We start from the raw sequence: 11,063 nt of genomic DNA, 5'->3' as shown, positions 1-11,063 counted from the left end.
GGCTAACTCCTTCGGTAAATCTCGCGTCATTAGTGTGTTGACATGGCTTTTACGGCTCAGGGCATTGGCTACTACGTTAGCCTTTCCGGGATGATAATGCAATCTCATGTCATAATCCTTGATGAGCTCCAACCATCTCCTTTGCTTGAGATTTAGCTCCTTCTGCGTGAAAATATACTTCAAACTCTTGTGATCCGTGTACACTTCACAATGGTTTCCAATGAGAAAATGTTTCCAAGTCTTTAATGCATGCACTACGGCTGCTAACTCCAAATCATGTGTGGCATAATTCAACTCATGAGGCTTAAGCTGTCATGAGGCATATGAAACAACTTTTCCCTCCTACATAAGCACTGCTCCAAGTCCTCGACCTGAAGCATCGCAATACACCTCATAATCCTTGTTCTGATCCGGCAAAATCAACACTGGTGATGTAACCAAACGTTTCTTCAACTCCTGGAAACTAGCCTCACATTCCTCAGTCCATTTGAACTTGGTATCCTTCTTCAATAACTCTGTCATAGGCTTTGCAATCTTCGAGAAATTTTCAATGAATCTCCGGTAGTATCCTGCGAGTCCAAGAAAACTCCGGGTCTCTCCAACTGTTGTTGGTGCTTCCCAATTTGTCACAGTGACAATCTCTTGGTGGGATCTACTTCTATACCTTCTCCGGATATAATGTGTCCGAGGAATCCAACTTCCTTCAACCAAAACTCACATTTGCTAAACTTGGCATATAACCGATGTTCTCTGAGATTCTCAAGTACCAAACGCAAATGCTCCTTATGCTCCTCTTCATTCTTCGAGTAAACCACAATATCATCAATGAACACTACGACGAACTTATCCAAAAACTCCATAAACACTTTGTTCATCATGTTCATAAAATAGGCAGGTGCGTTAGTCAGACCAAATGACATAACGGTATACTCGTACAACCCATACCTGGTGGTAAAATCCGTCTTAGGTATATCCTGTTCTCGAATCTTCAACTGATGGTATCCTGATCGCAGATCGATCTTGGAAAATACCTTAGCTCCTTGCAATCGATCAAACAGATCATTGATCATCGGTAGTGGGTACTTGTTCTTGATTGTTACTTCATTCAGTCCTCGATATTCAACAACCATCCTTAACGATCCATCCTTTTTCTCCACTAGAAGTACTGGCGATCCCCAAGGCGAAGAACTTGGGTGAATATAACCTTTATCCCGTAACTCTTTAATCTGCTTCTTAATCTCCTCCAAATCCTTTGCGGGCATCCTATATGGTCTCTTAGATATTGACCCTGTGGCTGGCAAAAGCTCGATCAAAAACTCAATATCTCTATCCGGTGGCATGCCTGGCAACTCCTCTGGAAATACGTCAGGGAAATCCTTCATCACTGGTACTTCCTCCTGCACAACTCCTGATAAGGAATTTACTTGAGTCCTCTTCGGCACATGCCGGGATACATACTTGATCCTTCTTCCTTCTGGCGTCATAAGCAAAATTGACTTACTAGCACATTCAATGTTCCCTTCATACTTCGATAACCAATCCATGCCTAATATCACATCCAATCCTTGAGATTCCAATACTATTAGGTCCGAGGGAAATACATAGTTACCAATCCTTAATGGTAACCGATCACACCATAGACTAGCCATATACTCTGCTCCAGGCGAGGTTACTAACATGGGTGACCTAAGGGCTTGGGTTGGCAATTTATACTTATCCACAAATCCCCTTGAGATGTATGAATGTGATGCACTAGTATCAAAAAGAACGAGTGCAGTAAATGACTTAACCAAAAACTTACCTATTACTACATCTGGCTGAGCTTCAACCTCTTCCACGTTAACGTGGTTCACCTGTCCCCTATTGAAAGGGTTCGACTTCTTCCTAGAGCTTCCATTGCCATTTCCATTTTAGGCTTTAGGACATTCATTGGCATAATGTCCAGTCTTCTGACACTTAAAGCAAGTGACTTGGCTCAGGTCTCTCTTGGCTGGTGTTGATGGGTTGGTACGATTCTGGCCGTTGTTTCCTCCATTCCCATTACCATTCTTGGGGCCATTATGATTGTGCGAGCTTCCTCCCCCATGGGTATGCTGAAAAGGTCCTCCCGGTTTAGGGGTAAAACGTGGCTTTTGCTGAGCTCCAGAATTGCACTTCCCTTGTCCATACTTCCTCTTACGGTTTTCAATCTGCTACTGCTTCCCTTCAATCATAAGAGCGCGATCTACCGACTCCTGGTAGTTGTTGAAGCTTGCTACCATCAACTGCATGCTCAACTCATCATTCAGTCCTTCCAGAAACTTCTCCTTCTTAGCTGCATCCGTAGCAACGTCATCTGGGGCATAACGTGCTAGCTTACTAAAGTCATCCACATACTGGCCAACGGCCCGTCCTCCTTGGCGCAAGTTGCGAAGCTCACGCTTCTTCATGGCCATAGCTCCTGCTGAAACATGGGCAGTACGGAAAGCCTGCTGAAACTGATCCCATGTGACAGTGTCGATAGGGTAAGTGGCTGTGAAATTCTCCCACCATGATGATGCGGGTCCTTCAAGCTGATGTGCGGCAAATTTCACCTTTTCCGCATCTGTGCATCCTGCCGTGGTCAACTCCCTTGCTGTCTTGCGGAGCCAATCATCTGCAATAATCGGCTCGGTGCTACTGGAGAACACCGGCAGATTCAGCCTAAGAAAACGGGTTAAGTGATCAACAGGTGGTGGCGGTGGTGGGTTGTTTTTGTTGTTGTTCCCCTGATTCTGATTCTGGACTAGCAACTGCATCAAGGCATTTTGCTGCTGGATCAACTGAGTGAGCTCCGGTGGGAAAGCAAATCCATTGTCACGTCTCAGAGGCATCTGAGGGTTTAGAAAAGATGAGAATATAGAATAGAATGAGGTCTAGAGAGAAAACACTACCCAAATGCACATGAGGCAACTGCACACAAAATCATTTCATTCAATCAAACAAGGGCATACAATCGGTCTAGAACTATCGTTATAAAAGTGCTTGGACTATGCTATATACATGGTGGAACACTACTACTGTTATGGTGGTCTATTAGAAAAACTGCTCCGATGAAGACTCCATGATATCCGCTCCAGCTTCATCAACATAGTCATCATCGCTATCGTCTGGATCCGAGTCGGTGTCGTCGATGATGATATAGTTCCCTGGGCAAGTGGAATCGTCATCTTCTCCTTCTAGCGCGGGATCTCCCATGAAAACTCCTAGCTTCCTGGTCAGGTCATCATTCTTCTCCACTAATACTTCGATTTCCTCCATATAATCTTCACGTGTAGCCTTGAGTTCTTCTTCCAGCTCCGTGATTCTTGTCATCGCCTTCTTTAGATCTATCATGCCTGCACACATCTGGTTCTCCTGACGTCGAATGTGTTGGTTTAACTCCTGGATGAAAGCGGCAATTGATCTATCCTTCCTGGTGCTGATCATCTCCCATTGCTCATCTCGGCGCCCACAAATCTGGTAGATAGTATCCTTGAGATCATTGCGGTAAACTTCTCCAATACGTCCCATGGTGATGTGGGCTGCCATGCTCTTTCCTAGACTCCAAGTTGGTGCATCAAAGGAAAACTCTATGGTCTCAGTGACGGGCATGAACGTCCTTCCTGGAACTTGAACTTGAATCATCCAACGCTCCTCTTCAGGTAAAGTGGCATTGTAGGTTCCGGTGAAGCTTGGTACTCTGATGTTCAGGTACTTAGTGACTTCCTTCAGGCGGCGTCCAAATGGTGTATCTTCATCCGGTTGCGTGAACTTGTTCCTTGCATCCGCCATCCTAAAAGAGTAGACAAGATGAGAAGTCAGAAATGAGAAGAGTGAGTAGTGATCTAGGGCTTTAGCTTAGTGGTCGTGTCCTACAGTTAGCGTGTGCTTTGATACCATCTTGTAGCGACCAGATCTCAACCAGTCTGATCTCTGTGCATCAGTGTCATCCCTGGATCACTAATGCTGAAACGCACAGTACTTGAAGGATTTATAACAGAGTAGCAATCACACACTTATTACATCGAATGTCTCAAAAGAGAACTTATTACAATAAATATGGCTTAAGGCCATCTAGCAACGGTAACAGTGGAAGGCTTGGAAGATAAGCGAGTCCATCAACTCCAACGACAACACTGAGTATAGAACCACGACCTAAAGGCACCTTACTCGTTGTCTGAAAAGTCTGCAACATGAACGTTGCAGCCCGAAAATGGGTCAGCACATGGAATATGCTAGCAATGTAACACATAGAGAGTAATGAAAGAATAAAGCTATACTACATGCATATATGGCTGGTGGAAAGCTCTATGGTTACAGTTTTGCATAAAGCCAATTTTCCCCTACTGCAAAGGAATAAATTTTATTTAACTATCATGGTGGTTGTTAAACATTGAGAGTGTAGACACCCTCTCAATCCCAATTAAGCATCATCATTAAAACCCAACAAATTGATTAGAGTAACATGATGAGATTCACATGATAATGCAAGTACTAGATACTCAAGACGTCCATAACCGGGGACACGGCTAACCATGATTAGTTTATACACTCTGTAGAGGTTTGCGTACTTTTCCCCACAAGACTCTATCTCCTCCATTGGGATTCTCGCACTACATGATGTTTGAGAAATGGATGCCCGAGACATAGTCTTTCAGAAGCGCTAGCACCTTACGATCGGGTAGACAGTACCAACCTACATCCCCTACATATGCTAGTCTACCACTGTAAGAGTTCGCATGACTTAGTCAACTATGCTAGAGCCCATAGTAGCTTGTGGCTGCACACGGAAGTTTCTAGTATGAATAATCTCATGATCCCTTTGAGCCTGGGTGGCGGTCCATAAAGAAAAACAGGCAATCGCTGGAATACCCAGGTGCCTCAATCCACCCAGATGTGTGTTTAAGTTGCCACCTTAAATAAACCATTAATTTAACAATCTCACATCTGTCATGGATACACTCACCCAATCCACGTCTACTAGCATAGCATGGCAATATAAGCAAACATAGAAGTAACTCCCAAAGGTTTGATAATAAAACATGAAATATGTACTACCTCATATACTTCCCAAAACCCACAATTTAATTAGATCCTAATCATGCAATGTTTGAGGATTGATCTAATGCAATAAAAACTGGGTAGTAAAGAGATATGATCAAAGTGTTACTTGCCTTGCTGATGATCTGCGAAACCTAGAGATTCAAAGTAGCAAGCGGCGCACTCTGGGTACTCTATCGCAAACAAACAAGCACACAATAAGTACTCATCTAATGCACATGTAAAACTCAAATAAGAGATCTAACCAGAAAGTTCAACTTAAGAACTCCGGTTTGCAAAAAGAATCAAATCGAACGAAGCAACGAAAGTCAAACGGCGAAAGAAACAAACTTCGTTTACTAATATGGACCTAAATAAAATTTTACAGAAGCAAAATCTTCTTTGAGTTGGTTAAACGGAAAGAGGGTTTCGAGACGAAACTCCAGGCGCTTGAATCGCGTGCTTCCGATAAACGAGCGAAAAGTTATACTAGAACGAAAATCGGATCAGAAATCGCGATTAGAAATAATCACGGAAAATCCGAGAAAAAGAAAAACGACAAACAGATTAACGAACAAACGTTCGTTTTCTGGAACTAAACGGTGACCGCGTCCGTTAAAATGAATGAACGAGCGAACGCTCGCTAAATAAACTAAACTGGAAATAAACCGATCTAAAATAAAAAACAGATCTAAATAAACCAAACGAAAACCAATTGGAAAACCGAATGGTTTTCTCGAGGAAAACCGCCGGCGGCGGGGCGGTGGCCAACCTCGGCGGGGCGACGGCGGCTCCGGTAGGGCGGCTCGGGCGGCGGGGTCCGACGGCGGCGGATCGGGGCTAGGGTTAGGGTTTTTGGCGTGGCGCGGCTTGGGCTGACGGGCTCGGGGGTGGCGCCTTATAAAGGCCCGGCCGGACGGAGTCCTGGCCGAACACGGCTCAAAGTCGGTTCGCGTTTTTTAAATAATTACGCGCAGAAAAACAAATAAAAGAAATACTAAACGGACTCCAAAAATCCTGAAATAAATTTTCCCCGACTTCTAAAATCAAGCCGGACAAATGTTCATTTATTTGGGGCCTAAATGCAATTTTGAAAAACATGCATTTTTCCTAAATTCAAATAAATTAGCAAAACTCCAAAAATAAAATCTTATTTGATTTTATTAATTCCTCAATATTTCTTTATTTTTGGAAAGTCATTTTAGTCCCTCTCTCATATTTTTATAATAGAAATAATTGAAGATAAAATAAATAAAATCAAATGATCATATTTTCAAAATTTGAGAAAACTCAAATATGGAAATAACGAAATCCCCAACTCTCTCCGAGGGTCCTTGAGTTGCGTAGAATTTCTTAGGATCAAACCCAAAAGCAAATAAAATATGATATGCAGTGATGATCTAATGTATAACATTCCAAATTGAAAATTTGGGATGTTACACCTCATCAAGTTCTACTTTCCTCCCACTCACTTCTTTCGATAGAAACTCCTTCTCTAGAAAGGATCCATTCTTAGTAGTGAATATCTTGCCTTCGGATCTGTGATAGAAGGTGTACCCAACAGTTTCCTTTGGGTATCCTATGAAGATGCATTTCTCCGATTTGGGTTCGAGCTTATCAGGTTGAAGCTTTTTCACATAAGCATCACAGCCCCAAACTTTAAGAAACGACAGCTTAGGTTTCTTGCCAAACCACAGTTCATATGGTGTCATCTCAATGGATTTAGATGGTGCCCTATTTAACGTGAATGCAGCTGTCTCTAAAGCATTACCCCAAAACGATAGTGGTAAATCGGTAAGTGACATCATAGATCGCACCATATCTCATAAAGTACGGTTACGACGTTTGGAGGCACCATTACGTTGTGGTGTTCCAAGTGGCGTGAGTTGCGAAACTATTCCACATTGTTTCAAATGAAGACCAAACTCGGAACTCAAATATTCGCCTCCGCGATCAGATCATAGAAACTTTATTTTCTTGTTACGATGATTTCCATTTCACTCTGAAATTCTTTGAACTTTTCAAATGTTTCAGACTTATTTTACATCAAGTAGATATACCCTTATCTGCTTAAATCATCTGTGAAGGTCAGAAAATAACGATACCCACCGTGAGCCTCAACACTCATCGGACCGCATACATCAGTATGTATTATTTCCAATAAGTCGGTGGCTCGCTCCATTGTTCCAGAGAACGGAGTCTTAGTCTTCTTGCCCATGAGGCATGGTTCGCAAGCATCAAGTGATTCCAAAAGCCCATCGGCATGGAGTTCCTTCATGCGCTTTACACGAATATGACCTAAATGGCAGTGCCACAAATAAGTTGCACTATCATTATTAACTTTGCATCTTTTGGCTTCAATATTATGAATATGTGTATCACTAAGATCGAGATTCAAAAAAATAGACCACTCATCAAGGGTGCGTGACCATAAAAGATATTACTCAAATAAATAGAACAACCATTATTCTTTGATTTAAATGAATAGCCGTCTCGCATCAAACAAGATCCAGATATAATGTCCGTGCTCAACGTTGGCACCAAATAACAATCATTCAGGTCTAAAACTAATCCCGAAGGTAGATGTAGAGGTAGCGTGCCGACGGCGATCACATCGACCTTTGAACCATTTCCGAGCGCATCGTCACTTCGTCCTTGGCCAATCGTCGTTTAATCCGTAGCCCCTGTTTCGAGTTGCAAATATGAGCAACAGAACCAGTATCAAATACCCAGGCGCTACTATGAGCATTAGTAAGGTACAAATCAATAACATGTATATCAAATATACCTTTCACTTTGCCATCCTTCTTATCCGCCAAATACTTGGGGCAGTTCCGCTTCCAGTGACCAGTCCCTTTGAAGTAGAAGCACTCAATTTCAGGCTTAGGTCCAGATTTGGGCTTCTTCCCTTGAGCAGCAACTTGCTTGCTATTCTTCTTGAAGTTCCCCTTCTTCCCTTTGCCCTTTTTCTTGAAACTACTGGTCTTGTTAACCGTCAACAGTTGATGCTCCTTCTTGATTTCTACCTCCGCAGCCTTTAGCATTGCGAAGAGCTCGAGAATTGTCTTGTTCATCCCTTGCACATTATAGTTCATCACGAAGACTTTATAGCTTGGTGGCAGTGATTGAAGAACTCTGTCAATGACACTATCATCAGGAAGATTAACTCCCAGCTGAGTCAAGTGGTTATGGTACCCAGACATTCTGAGTATGTGTTCACTGACAGAACTGTTCTCCTCCATCTTGAAGCTATAGAACTTGTTGGAGACTTCATATCTCTCAACTCAGGCATTTGCTTGAAATATTAACTTCAATTCTTGGAACATCTCATATGCTCCATGACGTTCAAAACTTCTTTGAAGTCCCGATTCTAAGCCATAAAGCATGGCACACTGAACTATCGAGTAGTCATCAGCTTTAGTCTGCCAGACGTTCATAACGTCTGGAGTTGCTCCTGCAGCGGGTCTTGCACCTAGCGGTGCTTCCAGGACATAATTCTTTTGTGCAGCAATGAGGATAATCCTCAAGTTACAGACCCAGTCCGTGTAGTTGCTACCATCATCTTTCAACTTAGCTTTCTCTAGGAATGCATTAAAATTCAAGGGAACGGTTGCATGGGCCATTGATCTACAACAACATAGATATGCAAAAACTATCAGGACTAAGTTCATGATAAATTTAAGTTCAATTAATCATATTACTTAAGAACTCCCACTTAGATAGACATCTCCCTCTAGTCATCTAAATGATGATGTGATCCATATCAACTAAACCATGTCCGATCATCACATGAGATGGAGTAGTTTTCAATGGTGAACATCTCTATTTTGATCATATCTACTATATGATTCATGTTCGACCTTTCAATCTTAGTGTTTCGAGGCCATATCTGCATATGCTAGGCTCATCAAGTTTAACCCGAGTATCCTGCGCATGCAAAACTATCTTACACCCGTTGTATGTGAACGTAGAGCTTATCACACCCGATCATCACGTGGTGTCTCGGCATGACGAACTGTAGCAATGGAGCATACTTAGGGAGAACACTTATAGCTTGAAATTTAGTGAGGGATCATCTTATAATGCTACCACCGTACTAAGCAAAATAAGATGCATAAAAGATAAACATCGCATGCAATCAAAATATGTGACATGATATGGCCATCATCATCTTGTGCCTTTGATCTCCATCTCCAAAGCACCGTCATGATCTCCATCATCACCGGCTTGACACCTTGATCTCCATCGTAGCGTCCTTGTCATCTCGCCAACTATTGCTTCTACAACTATCGCTACCGCATAGTGATAAAGTAAAGCAATTACATGGAGATTGCATTTCATACAATAAAGTGACAACCATAAGGCTCCTGCCAGTTGCCGATAACTTTTACAAAGCATGATCATCTCATACAATAATTTATATCACACCATGTCTTGACCATATCACATCACAACATGCCCCGCAAAAACAAGTTAGATGTCCTCTACTTTGTTGTTGCAAGTTTTACGTGGCTGCTACAGGCTTCTAGCAAGAACCGTTCTTACCTATGCATCAAAACCACAACGATTTTTCATCAAGTGTGTTGTTTTAAGCTTCAACAAGGACCAGCCGTAGTTAAATTGGATTCAACTAAAGTTGGAGAAACAGACACCCGCTAGCCACTTTATGCAAAACAAGTTGCATGTCTGTCAATGGAACCGGTGTCATGAATGTGGTCATGTAAGGTTGGTCTGGGCCGCTTCATCCAACAATATCGCCGAATCAAAATAAGACGTTGGTGGTAAGAAGTATGACTATTATCGCCCACAACTCTTTGTGTTCTACTCATGCATATCATCTATGCATAGACCTGGCTCGGATGCCACTGTTGGGGAATGTAGCATGCAATTTCAAAAAAATTCCTACGATCACGCAAGATCTATCTAGGAGATTGATAACCCACAAGTATAGGGGATCGCAACAGTTTTCGAGGGTAGAGTATTCGACCCAAATTTATAGATTCGACACAAGGGGATCCAAAGAATATTTGAAGGTATTAGCAGCTAAGTTGTCAATTCAACCACACTGGGAGATTAATTATCTGCAACAACGTGATCAGTAGCAAAGTAATATGATAGTTTTGATAATGGTGACAGGAGCAATAGTAACGGTAACAGTGATAGCAGTAATAACTTAGAAAGAACAATATAGGATAAATTCATAGGCATTGGATCTATGACTTGTTGGATGATATTCATCATGAGACAGTTATAACCTAGGGCGATACGGCACTAGCTCTAGTTCATCAATATAGTGTAGGAATGTATTTGAAGGAAATATGCCCTAGAGGCAATAATAAAGTTGTTGTTTATATTTCCTTATATCTTGATAAATGTTTAGTATTCATTCCAGATTTGTGTTAACCAGAAACTTAATACATATGTGAATACATAGACAAACAGAGTGTCCCTAGTATGCCTCTACTTGACTAGCTCGTTAATCAAAGATGGTTAAGTATCCTGACCATAGACATGAGTTGTCATTTGATGAACGGGATCACATCATTAGGAGAATGATGTGATGGACAAGACCCATGCATTAGCTTAGCATAATGATCGTTAAGTTTTATTGCTATTGCTTTCTTCATGACTTATACATATTCCTCTGACTATGAGATTATGCAACTCCCGAATACCGGAGGAACACCTTGTGTTCTATCAAACATCACAACATAACTGGGTGATTATAAAGATGCTCTACAGGTGTCTCTGAAGGTGTTTGTTGGGTTGGCATAGATCAAGATTAGGATTTGTCACTCCGATTGTCGGAGAGGTATCTCTGGGCCCTCTCCGGTGACCAGCTATTTTCTCGTGAGTGAGGAGTGGAGTCCACTCCTCTTGAGAATAACCCACCTAGCATGGAAGATATAGACAACCCTAGTTGATACATGATCTATTCGAGCATACAAAACAGAATTTCATTTAAAGGTTTTGAGTTTGGCACATACAAATTTACTTGGAACGGCAGGTAGATACCGCATATA

General features: G+C 42.0%; 1 protein-coding gene across 1 annotated transcript; it reads right to left on the bottom strand.

The window, feature by feature from the left end:
- Positions 1 to 3,054: 3,054 nt before the first annotated feature.
- LOC147980023 (uncharacterized) lies at positions 3,055 to 3,792 on the bottom strand. Its single transcript, XM_087515439.1, has one exon. The coding sequence runs from the start codon at positions 3,790 to 3,792 to the stop codon at positions 3,055 to 3,057; it is 738 nt and encodes a 245-aa protein (XP_087371565.1).
- Between the last annotated feature and the right edge of the window lie 7,271 nt (positions 3,793 to 11,063).

This window comes from Triticum urartu, chromosome 3A, assembly GCF_056163025.1.
Source record: "Triticum urartu cultivar PI428250 chromosome 3A, HENAU_Tu73, whole genome shotgun sequence".
Taxonomy (NCBI): Eukaryota; Viridiplantae; Streptophyta; class Magnoliopsida; order Poales; family Poaceae; genus Triticum; species Triticum urartu.
This window is presented reverse-complemented; position numbering and strand designations above follow the sequence as displayed.

What these genes read in the sequence shown, in the direction of transcription:
- LOC147980023 (XM_087515439.1), bottom strand. Translation starts at nt 3,792, where the DNA reads ATGGCGGATGCAAGGAACAAGTTCACGCAACCGGATGAAGATACACCA.